This window comes from Tursiops truncatus, chromosome 1 (genome assembly GCF_011762595.2).
Source record: "Tursiops truncatus isolate mTurTru1 chromosome 1, mTurTru1.mat.Y, whole genome shotgun sequence".
NCBI classification, from domain to species: domain Eukaryota; kingdom Metazoa; phylum Chordata; class Mammalia; order Artiodactyla; family Delphinidae; genus Tursiops; species Tursiops truncatus.
Window position 1 is genome coordinate 55,468,363 of NC_047034.1, and position 25,295 is coordinate 55,493,657.

At 38.0% G+C, this 25,295-nt stretch overlaps 2 protein-coding genes across 5 annotated transcripts in view; one reads left to right on the forward strand and one right to left on the reverse strand.

The window, feature by feature from the left end:
• Positions 1 to 11,441, reverse strand: part of LOC109552909 (uncharacterized) — a 121,891-nt gene extending 110,450 nt beyond the window's left edge. The window contains exons 1-5 of the mRNA XM_033858909.2: positions 11,417 to 11,441; positions 7,385 to 8,047; positions 6,652 to 6,755; positions 5,271 to 5,371; positions 1,975 to 2,089 (exon numbers count right to left, since the gene is read on the reverse strand). Coding sequence (XP_033714800.1) covers positions 6,742 to 6,755; positions 7,385 to 8,047; positions 11,417 to 11,441 — 702 coding nt within the window. The 3' untranslated portion in view covers positions 1,975 to 2,089; positions 5,271 to 5,371; positions 6,652 to 6,741. The remainder of the gene's footprint in view (positions 1 to 1,974; positions 2,090 to 5,270; positions 5,372 to 6,651; positions 6,756 to 7,384; positions 8,048 to 11,416) is intronic.
• RC3H1 (ring finger and CCCH-type domains 1) overlaps positions 7,759 to 25,295 on the forward strand; it is a 104,122-nt gene continuing 86,585 nt past the window's right edge. For all 4 annotated transcript variants that reach the window (XM_019952082.3, XM_033855072.2, XM_019952080.3 and 1 more), the window contains exon 1: positions 7,759 to 7,895. The gene's annotated coding sequence lies outside the window, so the exon portion shown is untranslated. The remainder of the gene's footprint in view (positions 7,896 to 25,295) is intronic.

Sequence of the window (25,295 nt, forward strand, 5' to 3'; positions counted from 1 at the left end):
AAGGGTAGATCTCATATGAAATGTCCTTAACACAAAAACAAAAATCAAAAAAACAAAAGAGCCTAAGGAAATATGTGGTGGTATGTCTATTACCTTGATTGTGGTGATAGCCTCATGGGTGTACGCATATGTGCAACCTCATCAAATTGTATACATTAAATATGTGCAGTTTTTTAATATACCAATGATACCTCAGTTAAGCTGTTTATAATTAATTAATTAATTAAAGTTATGCTTAAAACTATTCCAAGATTTCTGGAGGACAATTAGGCACTATTATAAAATCTTCAAATATATGCATAACTATTATCTAACAATTCCACTTCTACAAATTTATCCTAAAAATGAAACATATGTTGAAAGATTTAGCAAACTTTTAGTTGTGAATAATTTCAGTGGTGTGATATATCTCAAATAAAAATGGAAATAAAGTCTCAACAACAGTGGAAAAAAACAAACAAAAAAAGATGTTCCCTTATACAGCTTCTTGCTGAAAAGGAAGATCTAATCTGGGGCATTGTTCTCCTCTTCACATTGGTTCCTGAATGAGCCCTTGTGCTCCTTTGATTTTATCTGATATTTGTAAATCAAAAGCATTAGGAAAATCTGCCCACCTCTGAACTCAGTTTCCCATTTAGTCTTGTAGAGTCATCTGTATACATGACAATTACTCACACGGGATTACTTATAAATATTATGTCGGTGCTGTTGTTGTTTTAGATTACTAATTCCTTGGAAAGGCAGGAGCTCTGTCTGTTTAATTAATTGCGTTTAACACCAAACATTGGTCATTACATGTAAGGTTTTTAAAGCTGCTGTTGGACATTATAATAATAAAAGACTTTCGCTGGCTACAGCAAATCAAATCTCTCTTCACATAAGACAGGTCTGACAAACAACAGTGTGGGGGCCAAAGAGAGCCCACCACCATCTCTTTATCTCTGTTCCTGTAAATAAAGTTGTATTGGAACACAGTCATGCTCGTTAGTTTACATACTGTCTATATCTGATCTCGTGCTATAATGACAGAGTTGAGTAGTTGTGACAGACTGAAAAGACTGTAAAGCCTAAAATATTTACTATCTGGCCATTTACCAAAAAACCTTGCTGACCATGGATCTACTTCAGTGGTTCTCACCTTATATAACAGGATGGGATCCTCTGTAAAATCCCCAAAAAGAAAAAAATCCCTGGCCCCACACCAACACCCCAAAAGGGGTCAAAAGGTCTATGGTGGGACTTCCTTGGTGGCGCAGTGGTTAAGAATCTGCCTGCCAATGCAGGCGACACGGGTTCAGTCTCTGGTTCGGGAAGATCCCACATGCCGCGGAACAACTAAGCCCGTGCACCACAACTGCTGAGCCTGCGCTCTAGAGCCCGCAAGCCACAAGCACTGAAGTCTGCACGCCTAGAGACCGTGCTCCACGACAAGAGAAGCCACCGCGATGAATAGCCCCCGCTCGCCGCAACTAGAGAAAGCCCGTGCGCAGCAACGAAGACCCAACGCAGCCAAAAATAAATAAATAAATTTCTTAAAAAAAACAAAATGTCTATGGTCAGAGCTGGAGATATAGAGCTTTTAAAAGTTCACACAAAATTGAGAATCATCAGCCTAATGCAATACACAGTACCTAGTATAATTTCAATAATTTTCATTCATTGGCTATTAGATGTCAGGCATTGCCCTAGACGCTCTACATGTATTTTCTCATTTATCTCCATAAAAACCGTCTTAGATACATTTTACAATCCTTATTTTATAGTAAAGGAAATGGAAGTATTCTAAGGTTAACTTGTACAAGCTAACACAGCCAGTAAGTGGAACAAGAGTTTGCACTAGGTTTTTCTACCTATCCAAGATTGACAACAGAAGAAAAATATCCAGGTGGAAAGAGACTCTGACTCTTATCCCCTGAGATGTGCTTTTTCTCTGGGAGAGCTGTAGGTATTTCCCATTACTTATGCTACACTGACCTGCATAAGAATGACTGGCTGGGGACTTCCCTGGCGGTCCAGTGGTTAAGACTTCGCCTTCCAATGCAGGGGGTGAGGGTTCAATCCCTGGTTGAGGAGCTAGGATCCCGCATGCCTGGTGGCCAAAAAGCCAAAACATAAAATAGAAGCAATATTGTAACAAATTCAATAAAGACTTTAAAAATGGTCCACATAAAAAAAAAAAAAAAAAAGAATGATTGGCCTAAGTATGGCTGCAGAACTCTCCTGTTGATAGAAGGTAGCACAGCTGAGAAAAGACTGGAACATTCAAATAAGATGTTATTCAAACCTAGAGGGTATCAAAAGGGAAATAAACTCATGGAGTAACATGAAGCTAAGTATTCATCTTCAATGAGGAGCGCACCATAGGAACATCTTTCTTTCTGGTTCGTGACCTGCCTCCAATTTGTAGAGCTCATCTTTAATCCCTAACCTCTTGGAACATCGTAAAGAACTCTGAAGACTTCCCCACGTCCAGATTCTAGAAATTAAGGCATAGAGCAAAAGGAAGTTTCCTTTCCATCTTGCCTAAAGCACAACTTTCAAATTCTGGTTTCCTGAATGATTTATACACCAATGTTCAACTTTTTCTTAACTAGTTACTCATGACATGACAAATCTAATAATTTCTAAGAAATATTGAACGTCCATTTTTGCTAGATGATATCATTTGGTTACAATATGTATTTGACCTCAGTGTATCTATAATTGCTTATTTAGGCAGAGCTCTAAATGATCTTCAAATCATTAACCCTATAAACAAAGTTTAATCCTTTCATACTAATCTTGGGTCTGTTCAAGTTCTGGTACTTGTTTTCTGCTAATTCTCATTGTGATGTGACTCAGATAATTTTGATAATCAGTTTTTTAAAAAAATTCTAGTATCCTATTTATTGTTGCTAATTTATACCCCCAAAAGCATTGATATTTTATGATGCAAGGAGTAATCAGAAAAAGAAAAGCTTCAGATTTCATTGGGTAGATTTAAAATTGTACCCTCATAAGGGTGCCTTTTATTCATAAGTATGATACTCTAAAAATGAGCGTTTATTATTGTTATGGGCTGAATTGTGTCCATTCATCCCACACGCTCCCACCACCAAAGTCATATGTTATAGTCCTAACCCCCAGTACCTCGGAATGTGACTGGATTTGGAGATAGGGCCTTTAAGGAGATAATTAAGGTAAAATAAGGTCACATGGGTAAGGCTTAATCCAACATGCCTGGTGTCTCTATAAGAAGCGATTAGTACACAGACACAGTGAAGACCATGTGAAGACAGAAGGAGAAGATGGCCATCGACGAGCCAAAAAGAGAGGTCTTGGAAGAAACCAAGCCTGTCTACTCTTTGATTTTGGACTTCTAGCCTCCAGAATTTTGAGAAAATTTCTGATGTTTAAGTTATCCAGTCTGTGGTATTTGTTACAACAGCCCTAACAAACTAATACAATAATGAAAACCAACAATATTCCAGTGAGTTTTCCCCAAGTGAAAAGTGGAGCTGCTTTCTCCTATGACACTGTTTAAAGTAATGCCTAGAATGCCCCTCTCTGCTGAAAGTTGTCTGATGTCTCTTTCATAAAGGGGTGCTGTTTACTATCACCCTGGAATATGTCTCAGGAGATCGGTTAAAATTCAGATATTCTCAATTCATAGAAGGTAGGCCAGTTCAAAAGCAATTTCAGGCAGGACTCGGAAACATTTTCTTTAGCTCTTTTAGAATCAAGTCTACAGGGACCTAGTTCCAGAAATCCCAGAACTAACTTGGGCTACATCTGCCATGATCACTTTGGATTCTTTCCCCGAATCTAAGGCAGTCCCTTAGGTTTAGTTTGCAGTTACTGACTTGGGCCTGTTTTGGGACTGGACTCTAAAGATTAAGGGTAGGTCAGAAACTATTGACTTCCTCATATTTCCTTGGGACATCTTTATTTCTTACTCTACAGATTTATCTTAATGAACACTGGTAAGAAGAGTGTAGACTGGGGGAGAAAGTAGATTATGGAGAATCTATGTATAGGAAAAGAGGAGGGTGGGAAGGGGAGGACTAAATTGGCCTCCCACACTTACTTTACCTAAAGCAATTGAGAAAATCCAAATGACTCAGCTCCAGTACCCCCTATTTTGTGCATGTGTTCCTGTTTGAGGATGTCATTCCCTCCCCATACAGAAATGATTTACACTGGAGAAGTCTCAGGGCCTAGCTGTACTTTAATAGAGTTAATCCAAACTCTATTCTCATATCCTCCAATTAGCCCTGTATTAAAAGCTGATTGTACTTGTATGCCTCCGGGTACAGATCTAATACATTGTATTGACATCTGTTAAAAGGTATGTTCTATGATATTAGAATAAAGATTCCTACTAGCTTTTCCTTTTAACTTTCATAGAACTTTATACTTTTTAATGCAATAATCACCAAGCTATTTTGTACTCTAGTAGTTGACATGTACTTCTCATTGTATTCCTTGTACTAGATTGTTAACATTTCTTCAAGGCAGGGACACATGACTCATTCATTTTTGAATTTTTTCCTCCTATTCCACTCCTTCCCACTCTCTGACCCCCTCCTCAATAACATGGCGTTTATCTATAACAAAGAGTTGTGCAGATACATGATCTAACTTTTCTCAGTCTCTGTTTCAGCTGTCGCAGTAAGTGGGTTGGTATCTTAGGTCTTTTCTAGTCCTATACGACAACTAATGCTTTAGGTTGATAATTACACATTCCAGAGCAATTTGAAAGCATGTGGTAACTTAAAAAATCACTTAGCATAAACGAAAAAGCATAGGCTATTCTAAATAAATAAATAATCAAAGGAAGAACATTATAGTACAGGTATATCAGAAAATACATTTAAAAGATTCATAAGGCCTTATTAGCATTAATTTTTTTTTAGGGTTCATGCTAAGAGCAAAACTGTATTTGGTTACTTGTCATCCTTAATTGACTGATCAAGAAACTAAAGACTGGGCTTCCCTGGTGGCGCAGCGGTTGATAGTCCGCCTGCCGATGCAGGGGACACAGGTTCGTGCCCCAGTTCGGGAAGATCCCACATGCCGCGGAGCGGCTGGGCCCGTGAGCCATGGCCGCTGAGCCTGTGCGTCCGGAGCCTGTGCTCCGCAACGGGAGTAGGCCACAACAGTGAGAGGCCCGCATACCGCAAGAAACAAAAACAAAAATACATCTTTAAGTAGGAAAAAAAAAAAAAAAGAAACTAAAGACTATAATGACATACCTAAAATGGGTTTTTAAAAAACATTTGAGTACTTACTATGTGCCATGTGCTGTTCTAAATCCTTTACATGGAATGATGCATTTAATTTTCATAGTATATCAGTGGTGGAGGCCGAGGCAGAGTCTAAATTTCTAGAACTAGATAATAAAATATAAAATAAAACCAAATTGTTTAAATTGTGTTAAAGCTACAAAATAGTGATTTCTAAGCACAAATGACTATGAGACATTTAAGCTGTTTGTCTTTAGTAATTCATTCTTAGTTAGCTTAGCTTAAGGTACTTCTCAAGCACTATATTGCTGTATTAATACAAATTTCACTGGATGAAAACAAATTATACAATTTTAAGACTTTAGAAGCTAAATATAATTTAAATTTTAACATAATTATTTAATATTCATATTAACTCTCAACATCCTAAAAACTGTCACTATTATTTAACAATAACATAGCAAAAATTTTAAACAGCAAAATCAGGAAAAAAGAGCTTAATTCACCACCTAAAATTTTTACAGAGTTAATTTGGGAATAAAACCCAGAATATCTTTTTTTTTTCACTGAATAACCATATTATCTTTCTTCTAAATAGACTCAGTCTCAAGGGATAAATTATTCACTGTAACTTATATGTCTACCTTATCTGGGGAGTTCAAAGCATAGAAATGACTTTTTGTAGATTAGTTTTTATTGCAAACACTTAAGTGTTTTCTTCAGAGCTGCTCTTCTCCTTTTTTTGCCAAATTTTTGTTTAATTATACCATTAAAATGAATTTTGGGAAGCCCCTCCATTTTAACCTTATTTTTAACTGAAATATTTATGAAATAAAAACAAATTTAACTTAAAAATCATATTTTTTTAAGGGAACATTGAAGGGGGTCTACCTGTTGAGGTGTAACTATTAATAGTTCAAAGAAATTATATTATCTAGGTTGATTCTATTGAAAGTTTCCTCACCTAAACAGGGAAGTTGGCATGTTTGCCTAGCAACAGCCGCTAAAACCTTCTGTTGTGGAAGGTTCCCTAGGTGTGAGAAGGGAGGAGGAGGAAAAACTGGAGGAACAGATTAATCTGTTTTTTTCCCAGCAGGGGACTGAGGCCTGGCTGAGGGATAGCCTTTAGATTAGCACACACTAACCTAATCCCTCCATGGTAGCTAGAAATTTGCTCTTTGTAGGACTGGGGTTACTATTTAGCGGGTTGAAGAGATGGTTACAGATTTAGCCCACTTCAAAGAGAGTAAATTCCAATCAGCAGAAAAACATCAATAGGTCTTCTAAAAGAAGCTGAAATCTGAGTAGCAGGAGGGTGTTAGCAACTAAAAAGAACTCTTCCCTGCTTAGAGTTTAGGAAGGTGTGTGATATATTATTTACAAATAATATAGGAACACTAGCTGTTACAGTAATTGAATTTATCACCTTAAAAGCAGAAGCTTCTCTAAATATAGTACTTCTCTTGGTATTGGGGATGTATGCAATGAAGAAAGGACAGGAAAGCGAAATCTCTGCTCACTTGGCCAGACCTGAAGAAAAAACAAAAAAAAAAGCAGGGGGAGGGTGATAATGAACAAGAGTATTAGCTGGGTGCTTACTTGAGGACCATCTCTCTCCTCTATTCTAAACGATTTATTTTGAAATTAGGACTGTATGGTATGAAAAGAATTCCATTTCTCTCCTTTCTTAAAAGCAAGGGTTTGGCTAAACCGAATTGTCTTGAAAGGGGACTCCCATTTTACCCAAAATGAAAATGGCTTCTTTTCCATAATGGAGAAGAAACTTCAAATAATCATAAGGTTAGCTTTAGATCCAATAGCTCTTCTAAGGGCTGAATCTTTTTCTGTCCTGCCCCAGACAGCTCTTAATTGGTCTCATAGGCCTGGAGAGACGTTTTGGGGCAGTGAGCGTCCAGGCCTTTGGGCTGTTTACCCCTGCTGGGAGGCTGAACTCTTTGGGGTAGTCTGTGAGGGAAATGACTAGGGCAAAGCTGGTGTGATCAAGAACCAGGATAAAACAGGATAAGAACAAATTCTTCTGGGGTGGAGGAGGAGAGATGTGAAAAAGAAACAAGAGCAGAGGGACGAGGCTAAGAGAAAGCCAAGGGGGAGAGGTAAGCGCGGGATTGGATGGAAACGTCAGAAATTTTCCAATTCACCATCTGGCCACTTGCCCGCTGGGCGCCGAGGCGCTGGTGGACCAGTTCTTCTGCTCAGGGGGTGGTGCGCTCCGGGTCCAGGCGGTAAGCGACACCACCCTCCCTCCCGGGCGTTGGTTGCCGGTGACTCAGAGGTTTGCTCCCGCGCCCGCCCCGCCCGTCTGCTTGCCCCGCCCCTGGAAGGAGGGGCCTCACTCTGGTGTCCGCCCCAGTCTCTGGGGCGGGCCGGAGCCCGAGGAAGAGGAAGGGGACGAGGACAACGAGCGACGGGGCGGAGGAGGAGGAGGAGGAAGAGGAGGCAGACCAACAAGATGGCCCCTGCTGCAGGAGCAGCCTCAGCAGCAGGTGGGAGGCCGGAGGCGGCGCTGGCGGTGGCAGCGGCGGCCGTTGTCCGGCGGCCTGGGACAGAGTCAGAGTCGACGGTGGCATTGGCGGCGGCGGTGGCTGCCGCGGCGGTGGCGACGGCCGCGGGGACTCGGAGCTGAGAGGAGCTGCTGCTCGGACCAGCGCGGTGAGCGAGCGGCAGGCGGCGGCGGCGGCAGCGGCGTGGGGAGCCGGGCGGCTGCGGCCCGGCCTCCGTCGGAAACAATAGGCAGCCGCGGCGGGGCAGGGGCTGTCCTCGGCCGCCCTCGGCTCCTCGGCCGTAGCGTCCGCCCGCCCGGCCTCAGGCCCCGCCGGCGGCCGAGGGGCTTGTCAGTGCCCGGCGTCCTTTAGGCCTCGGGCCTCCGCGTGCCGCCTGGAGGGCCTGCCGGGGTGGGTAGGCCGTGGGGAGGTGCAGACGCCGCCCTGGTCGAGGGGAGGGCGAGGGAGCCTTCGGCCAGAGGGAGGTGGCCACAGGGCTGCCCAGCCCCGCTGTTCGTCCGAGGACCTTGGCGGGAGCAGAGTGCGCTCGGGAAATGCTTTTTGGACCCCCAGTCTGTGGGGGTGGGGGAAGTGAGGGCGTCTGTAAACAGGCGCCGCCTGCACCTCAAGGCTGCTCCCTCCTCCTCCCCCTTAAGCACTCCGGTTCTTCGGCCAAGTGGGTTTTACGATGTCTGTTTCCCTGGAGCTACTGCAGATCGAGCCCGATAGTCTTTTTTTCTTCTTGGCGGCGCTAGGGAGGTTGTGTTTGCAGGTGTTTTTCAAAAAAATTTAAGTGCAGCAACACCAACAATTCTGCCAGGTAAAATGTGATTATCAAGGGATGGAGAGAGATAGAGGGCTGAAGGATGTTCCTCTTTAAACATTTCTAGGCATCAGTTCTCTCTAAACATCAGTTTTGCCCACGTCCCGGTGAGAGTGGAACTAGGGCTCTTTTGGAACAGTAGATAATGTAACTCTTGACATCCCAGAATAGTCCCTGAAACTGGAAACAAAGCCGCTTGCTGGCAACGCGAAGACAAATTGTAATGTTTGAATAGAACTTTTTTCTTCAAAGGAACCGTTGTGAATTATTAATGTGCCGCATAAGAAACAATGTTAACTAGCATAAAATGGACCTAATGAAGCATTTTTTCAGGAGACAGAAGAGCTTCGTCTCCAGGCTAGAACTTCTTGTCCTTTTTTATAATTTTCAAAACTAGGAACAACTGTTTTGTATTGAATGTTTAGGCTGAAAAAGAGACAGCTCCTCATTATAGTTGCCCTGCATAGTGATTTCTGAAACTTCAACAGTTAACTACTATTTCTCCTAAACTTAATTTCTCAAGACATCTACCATGTACCTTTCCAAGTGAAGGGGAAAATTATCCAAGTTATTTCTATGTCAGTTTCTATACGTATGGAGAATTTATATTAAGATTGTTTGGATGTCTCCAAAAGACTGCTTTCCACTGTTTAATATTAAATTGCGTGGTTCATTTAGTTTGTGTTCTTAAAAGGACCTGTGCTGGGCAGCTAAAATGCCAGTTAATATCTTTCACCCATTTTTAAGGTGAATTTCTAATTAGAATTGTCCGTATCTGTTGTAATTCAGAGCGTTTTAAGGTTATATGAAGTTTAATGGGAGGCACTGGGCCTTGGTTCTTCCACAAAAGTTGACAGTAAGTAGACTAGAAATTGGATAAACGTGGAGGTTGGACTGTTTTATTGTTGCTTAGGATTGAAGTATAATGGATGAATATGAATGACTTTCATTTTAAGCCTAGTATAAATAATGTGGATGTTTTGACTTTTTAGGTAGTGGGGAAAGAACAACTTTCACATGGCTTCTGCTGATGTGAATTTTCTGGGAATAAATTTCAAAAGGGACTTTTTTTTAAGTATTCAAAGTCATGATTTAATCAATCAATTTTTTTGGCTGAATTTTGTTAGTTGGTACAGAATGCAAGTAAACTCTATCTCATAATGATAACTTAAATTTATCTGTGACTCTAAACCTATTAGAATAATTGTAGTAATGTATGAATTTGTAAGTGGTCAGTGTGCTTTGTTGTGAAAACAAATCTTATGTTGTGTCAAGGACTAATTTACCTCATCATTTTCCTAAAAACAAAGATTTTTAAGTGTTAAGGTTTTGTGTTTGAAATTAGATGCTGACCCAGCAGTCATTGAGTCTGGGTCGCAGTTTATGCTTGATATTGAATTCTGTTTTTATTTGTGTCAGACTGTTTTAAGATGTGATCCCTCAATTGTTATGTCTTCAATATCAGTGTTTATTCCGATTATGTCAGTTCAGATTTTCTCAAGTAATATTTAAGAATTTCCTTCCAAGAAGTTTTGGGACCATAGCTTAAAAATTAGATTTGTATTTTCTCGGTAATATTAAAAGTTAATATATGTTCGTTTCATTTGGAGAAATTTGAAAGGGTTTTTTTTGTACATAAAAAATTTTAAATAACAATTTTTCAAAGTACATTTGTTAAATGAGTAAATGAGTAAAAATATTCTCATTTATTCCTCCTAATTAGTCTGTAATATAGGAAGAATCTGAGGCTTAGGAGAAGCTAAGTAGCTATAACTAGCAAAAAGGCCGCTTAATTAATAGGCAAAAAAGCTTACTCAAACCGAAGTCTTGTGACACAAATTAGATGCTTTACTATTGCTACTGCTGCCATATGTCCCAAGGTTAAACTTTGAAGCATCTCCTGTATTTACGGATTCCTTTTTTTTTAAAAACCATGAACTGTGTTTTGTAATACTGTGTTTGCCTTCAGCTCTAATATCTTTTCTATTATCATTATTTGTACACTGCCAAATTATTCACTTATAAGTTTGAGAACGTATTTACTCTTGTGAATTAACAAAAGAAGCACTTATATTTGCTTTTAGCAGATCTGAATGCCGTAAATATAGAAACTCATACCGTTTACATAGGGCAGATTTGTGGTATTGCTGTAATTGTTTCATGGCTTTAATTTGTTATATAAGCAGTTAGCTAAGTTGTACCTTTGAAATAAATACTTAGGAAAGTTTTATTTTTTTATTTTATTTTTTTAATTATTTATTTATTTTTGGCTGCGTTTGGTCTTCATTGCTGCACGCAGGACTTCTCTAGTTGCGGTGAGCGGGGGCTACTCTTCGTTGCGGTGCGTGGACTTCTCATTGCAGTGGCTTCTCTTGCTGTGGAGCGTGGGCTCCAGTAGTTGTGGCATGCGGGCTCAGTAGTTGTGGCTCACGAGCTCTAGAGCACAGGCTCAGTAGTTGTGGCTCATGGGCTTAGTTGCTCCATGGCATGTGGGATCTTCCTGGACCAGGGCTTGAACCCGCGTCCCCTACATTGGCAAGCAGAGTTTAACCACTTTGCCACCAGGGAAGGCCCTTAGGGAAGTTTTAAAATGACTTTAGTAGCATTTGGTAGTGTTAAGTCAGGTCAGCTAACATTTGGAATTCTTCATTTATAATTTTTTAAAGCCTTAGACCATTTAGAATTATGCAGTATTTTCTATCTCCAGATTTTAGAGCTTGAAATGGAGTTTGGTGGGGTCTAATCAGTCCACTCTTACATATATCTTGCCAATGGTTGGCACCCAGTAAAGTGAAGAATAAACTGATAAGTGATCCTTGTTTGGTGGACACTTCGGAGCAGGATGTTCCTTGGCAGGGTATACTGACCTGGTTTAGTTTTGGCTATGTCCATGCTCAGGAGTTGAGGTATTCTTTGGGATTGGATTCAAGTGGATTTAAATTCTCAAATTGACCTGCATCAGAACAGTCACAGATTTCAAAATCAGCCTGTTGGTTAGGATCTTCTTTAAGATCACCTTCTTTTTTGTTTAATCCTGGAGTCTAGACTGGATTTGGACTAGCCTTGGAGGTTATAGCATAATATTAATTTTTCAGCCATTTATATAAAGGAATTTTTCTTACTCCAAAGTTTTTTAATGTTGATTCTATATGTTTTCTCTTTTTTTTAATATTTATTTATTTTTTTATTTTTATTTGGTTGCGCCAGGTCTTAGTTGTGGCGTGCGAACTCTTAGTTGCTGCATGCATGTGGGATCTAGTTCCCTGAGCAGGGATCGAACTCCAGCCCCCTGCATTGGGAGCATGGAGTCTTAACCACTGCACCACCAGGGAAGTCCCGATTCTATACATTTTCAAGTGTGAAGTTTACTTAATCTGAAGTGATGTTGTGCTACATCTCCAAGACAGTTAGCTTTAGCATATTTATTTATATCCATTATTGGTCAGATTTGTGTCTGTTTACTTCTTATATTCTTATTTATTCTTTATGTAATGTTAGACATTTCTTATCAGTTCACAATATTTTCCTGATTGAGGTTTGAGAAAAGAATTCTAGTAAAAAATTTGAGTTCATCTTACATGCACAGTTGAACTGACTCAAATTATGTTCTGCCCTAGAGGAATAAATGTCTTAAGGTTCATTTATATTTATTTGAGATTGTTTATAAATGTATGTTTGATGTTTGTCAAGCATTTTAGCACTGATATCAGTACACACCCATTACTGTGCATATAAGGTAATAATTTAGTTTGTAATGCATTTTTTTCTAAATATCTCCAAGATCTAAATAGCATTTGAATGTGGTAGCAGTGTTTTTGAAGAAGAGTTCTACAGTGGTCTATATATCTTAACATAAATTTTTTTTTAAATGGAGGTTTAAATTGCATAACATAAAATTAACCATTTTAAAGTGAACAGTTCATTGGCAGTACATTCACAATGTTGTGCAACCACTACCTTTATCAAGTTCCAAAACATTTTATCACCCCAAAAGGAAACTCTTTTGCCCATTGAGCAGTTACTCCCCATCCCCCTCTCCCCCAGTCCCTGGCAACCACCATTCTACTTTCTGTCTTTATGAATATTACCTAAAATGATTTTGAGCCAAGATTGAGCAAGAGTGCTATGTATAATTGAAATTGCAGGAAAAAACTTTGGGATATGATTGTTAGGAATCAAAAACCACCTCATTCTTTACATTATTCTCTAATTACAGTAGGCATGCTGCCAGGGATTCTTTATGGAAGAAAAGTTGGAAGTCACAGCAGTTCGAACTTTTCATCTTGATCACTCCAAAGAAGTTGTACTTAAGCTCTCAGACTCATTAGTATTTCCTCGTTGAGTTGTGAGAATTAACTAAGTTTTAATGTTCTATACAAATGTGAGCAATGAATAGTCTTATCTATAGCTTGTTTGGCTTTTGTTTTTTCTTAATATATAGAAGAAACTTGGAATATTAATAGACAAGGACTTATATGAGGTTATATTAGAAAATGATTGTTAGATTGAAACTCTTTAATCTGTATGAATCTAACTGTATTACTTTTTTTTGTTTTTTTTTTGTTTTTTTTGTTTTTGGCTCCGTCGGGTCTTAGTTGTGGCACGCAGGAATCTTTTGTTGTGGCGCACAGGCTTCTCTCTAGCTATGGCACATGGGTTTCTCTCTAGCTGTGGCACGCGGGCTCCAGAGCACACAGGCTCAGTAGTCGTGGCACATGGGCTCCAGAGTGCATGGGCTCTCTAGTTGTGGCGCGTGGGCTCTGTAGTTGCAGCGCGTGGGGTTATTTGCCTCTTGTCATGTGGGATCTTAGTGCCCCGACCAGAGGTCGAACCTGCATCCCCTGCATTGGAAGACGGATTCTTAACCACTGGACCACCAGGAAAGTCCCCTAACTTTATTACTTTTATTCAACTAATCTTTGAGCCTGTTTAGAGTTATGATTTGCCTGACACTCTGCTTGTTGAATAAATCTTTGAATCCTTGGTCTTGGGTCTATACCTGACTCCCTCCAAAAACATAGACACTGTTAACAGAAGCAATTGGTTTGTAGCTTTTTTAAATTGTTTGTTTGATTGAGGGAGAAAATAAACAGGCTTTTTTTCTTTCATCTTTGACTTAAATTCAAAATTAGGTACTTCCCCTAATTAAATTTAAATCTTAACATTTATGGTGAGAAGTGAAATACAGATTTTATGTTACTATTAAAGATTTGTAATATTTTACAGATACAGAAGCTCTAAGTCGGGAAGAATTTAAATTTTGATACTAATTTCCCCCCTTTTAGGAAAATTTTATTTAACTATTAAATTTAGTTATAAGAACAACTTAAAAAGTGATGGAAAGAATTATAACGAATATTTAGAACTCAATGCAGTAAAATTCCTGCTTTTCTTTAATACTGACTTTTTTCAGGAAATATCAACTCTGTAAATATTAATATTTCTATGTTTATATACATCTGATTAATCTTTAACAGTAATTTATTAGAAAGTTACTGTACTAAATTAATACATTTAATCATAAAATAACATCTTTAAATGAGGTTAAGTTTAGAGATCTATGCTTGAAAGTATGGTTTAGTGGAACATATGTGAATGAAACAGGATCATTATATTCTTAGCTTTATTATAGAACAGTATGTCATCTAACCTGATCCCAATTTAGAATAAGAAGTAGACAAAAAGACCTTTATCGCAAAGTTAATGAACTAAATCATCTACACTAAGGCACTGGCTTAGAACCTCTCTTGCTCTGTACATAATTCAAAGAAGCTTGATATTTTCACAGCAGAATTTAATCTGTTTTCTAATTTCACAGCAGATTAAAACATGCAAATTAGATGTGGGAGTAAAGGTACTCTAGGTAATATGGACAGCAAGAAGGGTAATGAGGTAAAAATCACATTAGCATGGGACAGTTTAATACAGGGACATTTTTTTAGACTCTGAGTATATCATTAATTAATTATTGTATTCTGCTATATAACCTGTTGTTCCTGATGATAGATTCATTGTGGGAAAATTCACTTATGTTTTTGATTTTGGGAATCATAAAACTATATAAAGAATATATTAGAACATACACTTTGGAGTCAGATGTATCTAAGTTCCCATCTTTTATCACATAAGCTTTATGATTCTTCATCTCTAAAACCAGAAATGGTAATATCTTCTTTGAAAGGATTGTTTTGCAATTTAAATGAGTTAACATATATCTATAGTATAGTACCCATTCAATAAATGTTGTTTTCTTCCTTAAATTTTGTTTAACAAAAATCACTTTAGAAAGATATTCATCTAGAATATTTGAAAATTTTCTGCTGTCAATTGTTAGTATTCAAGATACAATTAAACTTTGTGTATTTATGGAGTTGGTGGTCAGAAATGAAATACCGTTCTCATTTTCTTTCCACATCAGTCTTTCATTAATATGGACCTGTGCTGTTTAATATCAGCCACTAGCTACATGTGACTACTTAAATTTAAAATTTTTAATGGATTTTTTTTAGAGCAGTTTTAGGTTTATAGAAAAATTGCACTGAAGGTATAATTTCCATATATACCTTCCCCCACAGTTATTTCTGTTAACATCTTACATTTGTTATAATTGATAAACCAATATTGACAAATTATTAACTAAAGTCCATAGTTTACATTACAGTTCACTCTTTGTGTTGTACAGTTCTATGGGTGAGATTGTCTTCTTTCACTTAGCAATGTACATTTAAGGTTCTTCCATGTCTCTCTGTGACTTGATAGCTCATTTCTTTTTATTGCTAAATAGTACTCTGTTGTATGGATAAACTTAAGTTTTAATTAATTAAAATCAAAATTTTAAATTCCTCAGTTGCACCAGCCACATTTCAGGGGCTCAATAGCCACATGTGGCTAGTGGCTACCATATTGGAAAATGCAGATATAGCACATTTCCATCATCTCAGGAAGTTCTATTGAAGAATGCTGATATAAACCAAAGTCCCGTTCTCCATTTATATTCACTCTCACAGAGAACTTACCATTTACATGGCCTCAATTTGTCCTAAGCCTACCTTTTCAATGTTTTTGCTTGTGCTGCCAGCAATCCTAAACTTGACATAATTTAAAATCCTTTACTCCCTCCAAAGAATCAGCCTTTCCAGATACTGTCCATTATAATATGGTTTCTTCTCAGGGCATCATCTTTTACTCCACGCTTCTTGTCCCTAAAATCTGGAGTCATCTTTTTCTTTCTTATTTTTTCTCTAAACCTTTTGAATATTTATCAGAGATGAACAGGTCTCAGAGCTAATAACTGGCAGAGTTGAGATTAGAATCTAGAACTCCTTTTTCTAGTTCTCTCTTGGGATCTCCACTAGTTGGGATGCTTTTACAATTAATTTTAAAGTTGCAGTCACTTTTGAAGAGATTATTGGGGACTGTTTGGTTATGTACTATGTGATTTAAAATACTATAAATCAAAACTATAGAGGCTATAGCTATAGATTTAATAAATACTAATGTACTCATTCTTTAAAAAAGTAGAACTTGAAATGAAGAAGTTTATCTTATTTCTTATCTTAAATAAGAAATTTATCTTATTTCTCTATAATTCAGTTATTATGGAAAAATATTTTTTCTTCTGTGTGTGACCCACTTTACATAATAAAAATTAATTGCCTGTACTAATATGAATTGCCTGGTAAGGGTGAATAGAATTTAACTGAACATTGTTGCCATCCAAAATTCTCTATTGGTACTGATTTACATTTGTATTCTATTCAAATACTTTGTAAAATCCAATTTGGTTACCACATGAACTTGTACTTTCTTAAACATTATTTAAATTATCATGTTAAAGTTTCCAGAGCTCTTTTGCCTTTATTTTGGGGTAAGCTTTACCTCTACTTTTGCTGAAAATAGCTATACTGTGTAAGGTCTTGATTTGATCTTCTCTGTATACTGGTTATGCTTGCTCAAAAGTTCATTTTTGTGGAGACATTCTGTTAAAGAGTAGTTGTCGTCCATGTTTAAGTACTGTATTTAAAAAAAAAAAAAAAGCCTGAATTTTAAACTTCATTTTGAAATGCTTTCCCTATAATTACTGCTCTTAAAACCCATGTTTTATATGTCAGCTTTTACATTAATTACTGTTTTGATTAAAACTGTCACTCTTTGCTCGAATCCGTCCTCTCTTTAAATTTATTAAAAACTTTTTTAAAACATAAGGCTCTCCATATATTTAGAAAAGCTGAGTTATGAGTTATCTGAGTCAGTTTTTTCAGAAATGTCATTTTATTATGTAGGTTTGCAGTTGACAAAATCTCATAAGGGCACAAAAGTCCCTTCCAATATATTCTCTTTCTACTGCGTTAGAAAAAATGAGGGCAGGAGAGAGAGAGGGTTTTTTGAAATAATAAAATCCTTAGAATAGAAAATGTAATATTTAAAACTCTTTAAAAGCATGTAAGAGTAACTTGGAATATCACAAAGCTTAGAACAGATAATGTCATGAAAGCATCTTTGAATATTGAAGTTGTAGTACCTATTCCCATAGTGATTGACGTGCATTATTTAATTCATTGTTCTCAGAGTGTTAAAACTTTAAGCATCTTAAGTGTATCATGACAAAATGGTGAGGGGCAGAGGGGAAAGAATGGGTGGGGAGCAAAATCCTGTCAATAGAATCACCATTTTTGAGAGAGATTTCAGGTTCACTTGTTGATTTTTTTTTTTTAGTATTCTTTTTTGTTTTTAAAAGACTTGGTTGGTTGGTTGGTTGATTTGTTTGTTTTAGAGCAGTCTTGGGTTCACAGTAAAATTGAGAAGAAGGTACAAAGATTTCCTGCATACTCAGCTGCCTCCACACATGCATAGCCACCCTTATTATCAACATCCACTGCCAGAGTGGTACGTTAATTACAATTGATGAACTTACATTGATGCTTAAAGTCCATAGTTTATATTAGGGTTCACTCTCGGTGTTATACATTCTGTGGATTTGCACAAATGTATAATGACAGGTATCCATTATTATAGTACCATACAGAATATTTTCATTGGTTTAAAAATCCTCTTTGCTCTGCATATTCATCCTTCCTCACCCCAGCTTCTAGCATCCACTGATCTTTTTATTGTCTCCATAGTTTTGCCTTTTCCAAAGTGTCCTATAGTTGGAATCATACAATATGCATTTAAGTTTCTTACATGTCTCTTCGTGATTTGATAGCTCATTTCTTTTTTAGTACTGAATAATATTCCATTGTCTGGTTGTACCACTGGTGGACATCTTGGTTGGTTGCTTACAAGTTTTACAATTATGAATAAAGCTGCTATAAATATCCATGTGCAGGTTTTTGTGTAGATACAAGTTTTCAGCTCCTTTGAGTAAATATCAAGGAGAGTGATTGCTGGATCGTATGGTAAGAGTATGTTTAGTTTTGTAAGACAATGTCAAACTTTTTCAAAGTGGTTGCCCGATTTTGCATTCCTATCTGCAATGAATGAGAGTTCCTGTTGGCGCCACATCTTAGTCAACATTTGGTGTTGTCCGTGTTCCAAATTTTGGCCATTCTAATAGTGTGTAGTGGTATCACATTGTTTTAATTTGCATGTCCCTGATAACATATGATGTAGAACGTCTTTTTATATGTTTATGTGGAATATATAATATTGTATAGTTGGACTCATGCAATATGTAGCCTTTTCAGATTAGTTTCTTTATCCTTATCTTTTTAATCTGTCACTTCACTTTTAGCTTTACCTTGCTTATAGGTAGTTTTAAGAATGTGGTTAATTTTGGAGGTATACTATCTTCTAAAGATTAAGTACCTGCATTAAAAAATTGAACTCGGGCTTCCCTGGTGGCGTAGTGGTTGAGAATCCGCCTGCCGATGCAGGGGACACGGATTCGTGCCCCAGTCCGGGAAGATCCTACATGCCACAGAGTGGCTGGGTCCAAGCCAGGGCTGCTGGGCCTGAGCATCCGGAGCCTGTGCTCTGCAACGGGAGAGGCCACAACAGTGAGAGGCCCGCGTACCGCAAAAAAAAAAAAAGATTGAACTCATCTTGTGATGATAGATTCAGCTCTCTTACCTTTTATGTGAATTGTCCAACACTATCTTTAGAAATATGAAACTTGCTACAATCAAGTAGTGATATTTTTCAGTCATTTAAAATTGTTGAACAAATATATGCCATACAACAGCATACAACAGTATGGACTTCCTCTTATAGAAAGAGTTTAGAATGTATTGGGAACATCAGAGGGGCAACCTAATATACACTGGGCTATAAAAAGATTTCTTGAAAGAGCTTCCTGAGTTGAATGTGACTTAAAGGATGAATAGGGGTTTAACATCCCAGATTTAGGGGAATACTTGAGCCAAACAAGACCTAGAGTGAAAAAGAATATCTTGTATACAGGGAAACCTTCATACTTTTGTTGCTAGAGTATAAAATACGAGGCAGATGGTGGTGAAAAATAAAGCTGGAGAAGTAGGTGGGGGCCACATCCCGGGGATCTTGTATGGCATGTTCAAGCACTTGGGATTGACTCTGCTAAGGCAACATCTAAGGGGTTTTTAAAATTTTTATTTATTTATTTAGTTAGTTAGTTAGTTTTGGCTGCGTTGGGTCTTCATTGCCACACGCGGGCTTTCTCTAGTTGTGGCGAGCATGGGCTACTCTTTGTTGCGGTGCATAGGCTTCTCGTTGCGGAGCATGGGCTCTAGGCATGCGGGCTTCAGTAGTTGTGGCACATGAGCTCAGTGGTTGTGGCTTGCAGGCTCTAGAGTGCAGCCTCAGTAGTTGTAGTGCACGGACTTAGTTGCTCCACGGCATGTGAGATCTTCCCAGACCAGGGCTCGAACCTGTGTCCCCTGCATTGGCAGGTGGATTCTTAACCACTGTACCACCAGGGAAGTCCCTAAGAGTTTTTGTTGATGTTGTTTGTTTTTTAACTTGAGATAACAAAATACATGCACTAAAGGGCAAAAATCATAGCGGTAGATCTTGATTACTTTTTACATATATACACTTGTGTAACCACCACCCAGATCAAGATATGCAATGTTTCTAACACCCAAGAATTCTTTCTACTCTTTCCCAGACAGTACACTCTCTACTGCCTCCCAGCTTTCCTAAGAGTTAATTCTGACTTCTAGCACTGTAGTCTGTTTTGCCTCTTCTTAAATGAAATCATGCATCATGTCTTCTTTATGCTTCCTCTATAAATTAAATTCTACAGTAGGTGCTATTTTGTATCTGGCTTTGTACATTGTAATATCTGTGAAATGTGTCCCTGTTATATGTAACAGTGGACCAATTGTTTTATTTTTATCATTGCTGTATAGTATTCCATTATATGAACTTATCACAGTTTATGCATTTTGTTGATGGACATTTGGGTTGTTTGCAGTTTATTTTTGGCTTTTTATGAATAAAGTTGTTATGAACATTACTGCATAAGATTTTTGGTGGACATACTTAGTCATTCCTCTCATACAAATACCTAGCAGTGGAATTTATGGGTCATTAGTAGACTTTGGTTTAGCCTAAGGAGATACTCCCAGTTTTCCAAAGTGAATGTACCAATTCACACTGCTGTCAGCATTGTATGAGAATTTCGTATGCTCATATCATCTTTAATACTTGGTATGGTCAGTAAACTTTTTTTTAGCCATTCTGGTAGGCATGTAGTAGATTCCCATTGTGATCGTAATTTAAATTTCCCTTGTGAGTAATGACATCTTATGACTCTTAAATAAGCGTATTATACACTTATTGGCCATTTTGATACCCTCTTTTGTGAAAGAGGATCCTTCAAGTCTGTTGTCCTTTTTTTAAAATTTACTTATTTTATTTTAATTTTATTTTTGGCTGCGTTGGGTCTTCGTTGCTGCGTGCAGGCTTTCTCTAGTTGCAGTGGGTAGGGGCTACTCTTCCTTGCGATGTGCGGGCTTCTCATCATGGTGGCTTCTCTTGTTGTGGAGCACGGGCTCTAGGCACGTGGACTTCAGTAGTTGTGGTGCGTGGGCTCAGTAGTTGTGGCTCATGGGCTTAGTTGCTCCATGGCATGTGGGATCTTTCCGGGCCAGGGCTCGAACTCGTGGCCCCTGCATCAGCAGGTGGATTCTTAACGACTGCGCCACCAGAGAAGCCCTATTGTCCTTTTTTTTATTGAGTTTTTTGTCATAGAAGAAAACCATAAGTGAATGACCAGCAGCTGTGAGGAGTGTGGATGAAGGCAAGAACAAAGCTAGAGACAGAGATCAGTTAAAAGGTTACTGTGTGATCCAGGTGAGAGAGACTGTATGCTGTATGAGAGCAGGGACTTTGTTTCATTCAGGGCTACATCTTTAGATCCTAAGACACTGTCTGGCACATGGTAGGTGTTCAGTAAGTAATTTTTGAATGAATGAACACAAACTTCAATCAGGGAAGTAGAGATGGAAAGGAAGATATAGATTTAAGAGATAATAGAAAATTTTAATAGAGGTAGAAGAGGACGGAATCTAGGATGATTACCAGATTACCAGGTGTGTACATTGAGTGTCAAGTTGTATAGTGATGTAACTAAAGAAAACGAAGGCTACAGAAGGAATTACAAGTTAAAAAAAATAGGGACAAGTTAATTACCATGTGACCTTGCACATATTACCTAAGGTTTGTGCTCAGTTTCTTCAACTCTAAAATTAAGATATAATGATATGTAATATCTAATAATAGGGTCATTGTGAGGACTGAGATAATGCATGCAAAATTTAGAATAGTACCTGTCATATAAAATATACTCAAAAAAGATTAGAGATAGAAACAATTGAAAATCCCTGTCTTCATGGAGCTTACATTTTAGTAGTGGTGGGTCCACACTGTAACAAAATAACTAAAATAAAGCATATTGGATGGTGAGAAGTATTGTGGAGAAAAATTAATCAGGAAAGAGATGGGAAGCACAGATTGTGGTGGTAGTGTGATTAGGGTTGAGGGATCAATTTTAAATAAGGTGATCAAGTAAGGCCTTCCCTAAGGGAATTCACATAGTAATATGTGTAGGGAAATGGGAAAAAGGTTCAGGGTTAGGAGAAGAGCGGGACAAATTGTTCGTAATTTAAGATAAGAAAGCAAGGCTCCCTATTTTACCAAAGAATAGAGTGTAATAATAGTAGATTTATTTGTTTATTGTGGAAACCCACAGCAGTTAGGCTTGTCCCATTCTTTTATCCTCTGTTCCCTGTAATACACTACATAAACCTAAGGACGAATTTATACCTTAAAAGATCTTCGTTACATATATTGGAGGAAGTGTTTTATGTTTAATTCTGACATTGTAGCAACAAATCAATAGGTTTTCTAACAGTAGCTACTACTTGGGAACAGCAAAATATCTTCCTACAATTTATATAACTGTTTCAAACCACTTGATATGTGTAAATGACATACATTATTATAGGCTTCTGTGTTTGGACTCCATGTAGCAATTCGTTCATTCTTTTAAAATCAAAATGAAATATTGTCTGGGATGACAGTCTAGAAGTAGTTCTAAAATGGAAAATGAGTCTATCCTTTTTTTTTTTTCTTTTTAAGCATTATTTTTCAAGTATGCGCAATTGAAAATCATTGGAGATAGTTGGAATTCTTTCAGGCATATTCCATAAAAATAAACAGTGATAAAAAAATGTCCTTAAACCTTGGCCAGTAGATTATGGGGACAGTTTAATAATACTAACATTATTGTTATTTTACTATTATTAAATATGTTAGATTATATCTTTAACACAAAAATTCCCTAGGTCATAGTATACACTACATATCACCCAACCATTGCAAAAGAAGTATGCTCCATATGCAGCTTGCCTATTCTGAATAATCTGCATGTTTTCTCTTTGCTGTCCTGTTCTAGAATCAGTCAGAGCCCTATGGTATCTACCAAGTGCCACAAGGAAGTCTAGGACACAAGCTCCCTCAGAAAAAAAGCAGAAACAAGTAAAAGTAAAGCAGTAGGGGCTATTAGTGTGACACATGTGCTGCTTTGTTTTCTTGAGTAAAGAGGGAATTCTTTGTTCCCAGTTTTTGTTATTGATACTTGTTTTTTTTCTTCCAGTTCAGCACCAGAAATCTGCTACATTCCAAATCCAAGTGTCATCACTACTCCAAAATTGAGTTCATGAAGGGTAGCTTTCTAACTGTGGTAGATTGAACTGGAGTGTTTTGTAACAGCTTAGTGATATAAATGTAGAACAATCTAACAAATATGTTGAGTGAAAGAAGCCAAAATACAAAACACATACTGATGATTCATTACATAGAATTTTAAAACAGGTAAAAGTAATCTATAGCATTAGAAGTTAGGATAGTAGTGGCCTTTGAGGAAGAATAAAGAGATAATGATTGGGAGGGATGGTGAGGGGACTTTCTGGGGTGCTGGTAATGTTCTATATCTTGGGTATACAAGTATGCTCACTTTGCTTACTATGTTCATTGAGCTGAACACTCTTGATCTGTATACTTTTTATGTGTGTATGTTATATTTCAATACATTAAGTATCTTAAAATATTTATAAGATTAAGATTAGGGCTTCCCTGGTGGCGCAGTCGTTGAGAGTCCGCCTGCCGATGCAGGGGACATGGGTTTGTGCCCCAGTCTGGGAAGATCCCACATGCCGCGGAGCGGCTGGGCCCGTGAGCCATGGCCGCTGAGCCTGCGCATCTGGAGCCTGTGCTCTGCAACTGGAGAGGCCACAACAGTGAGAGGCCCGCGTACTGAAAAAAAAAAAAAAAATTACAGCTGCTGAAAGTTGGAAGACAGTGGGAAAAGTACAGGATTTGGAGTTGGACAAGTGTAGGTTCAAATTACGACTAGATCACTAAATTATCCAAGTAAATGTTTTCAGTTTTCTTTCTTTCCTTCATCGATAAAGTAGAGGAGATATCTCAGAAGGTTGTTTGAGGATTGAATGAGATGATTTGTAAGTGCTTAGCACTCAAATCCCATTCCCCCCTCCCACAGTTTTGGGATAGAGGGGGAAAGATTTGAGGAGTATATAAAGAAGTTGTAGGTAGGTGAAAACAATTATAACTTGCTGAAGATGACTAAGGTGATACTGGTAAGGGAGGTTAAGTTTTTCTTTATATCGTAACCAGTAAAGACCAACAACTTGGGGAGTATTTGAATCATTTTCAATATTAAGAGTTAATAGTGCTGCCCTGGCACGTCGACATGGAGGACTGTTACACAGATGACAATTTATATTCGGTTAGAATGTAATACGAAGTTTCAGATAGATTTAAATTGAGCCTAAGTAGTACTTTTTTTTTTTTTTTTTTTTTTTTTGCTGTACGCGGGCCTCTCACTGTTGTGGCCTCTCCCGCTGCGGAGCACAGGCTCCAGACGCGCAGGCTCAGAGGCCATGGCTCACGGGCCCAGCCACTCCGTGGCATGTGGGAGCCTCCCAGACCGGGGCACGAACCCGTGTCCCTGCATCGGCAGGCGGACTCTCAACCACTGCGTCACCAGGGAAGCCCAGTAGTATGTATTTTTAAGTCTAAAGGATTTGTTATCCATGCTGTGCTTTGAAAATATTACCGTTTTGGTACATTTGAATGCTCTTCCCTGTAGTTGCTGATAATTTATGCTGCAAGAATAAGGAGCTAAATTTAGGCATGTTGTGTTTGTGAAGGTACTTATATATATTAGTAATTTTTAGGCCTTAAAAAAAGAGAATAGATTCATTCTATGAAAACTTTGTAATTCAACTGAGGGAACCTTTCACATTCCAGTGTCAGTTTTTCATTCAGTATTACTCTTTTCTCAAAAGGCTATGATGAAATTTATAAATGTAAAATTGTGTCTTGATTATATAAACAATCAGATATCTATTATTGATTAACAAACCACCCCAAAACTTAGTGGCTTAAAACAACAACCATTTTATTTGCTTACAATTCTGAGTTAGTGCATGGGGCTAAGTTAGCCACAGGTGGTTCTGCTGCTGGTCTACACTGAGGTCACTCATGCAGCTTCATTCATCTGGCAGCTAAAATTGGGGCTGATTGTTCTAGGGGTCTGAGCTGGGACAGTTTTTCTCTGTTCTGTTGGTCTCAGCTCAGGTCTAGCTCAAGCCTTCTCACATAGTGGCACCATGTTCCAAGAGTGGAAGTTGCAAGGTTTCTTGAGGCCTATGCTGTGAAGCTCTCCAAACATCACTAATGCTATATTCAACTACAGTATTCAAAATAAGTCAAGGCCACCCAGATTCAAAGTGTGGGGGAAAAGATTCTATCTCTTGATAGAAAGAGCGGCAAAGTCAAATTACAAAGGGGCATAGCTACAGGGATGGGAGGAATTGTGGCCATCCTTGCAGACTACCACAACAAATGATTAAGAAACCTAAAGAGAAGGTCTTAAAATAGTAAAGTTAGACAAACCTGGGTTGGAATCTCAACTCTACCCCTTACTGGCTGTGAGACCTTAAGAACATTGCTTAACTTTTCTGGGCCCTGATTTTCTCAAGGGTGTGATAATATTTTGCAAGGTTATTATGAGTATTAAAAGTTAATGCAAAAAAAAAAGATAATGCACTTTAAGTTTTTAGAATGTTTTGACCCATAGTAAATTCTATTGTTATTTTAGAATTTGCCATTCCTTTAAATCTCCATTTGCTTGTATTGCTCACTTATTACCTGAACCTGTGATAATCTCCTTCAAAGATAGGAATGCCAGCATAGTTTGCTACTAATAAGTGGTGTCCCAGAGGCCCTCTGAAAGAT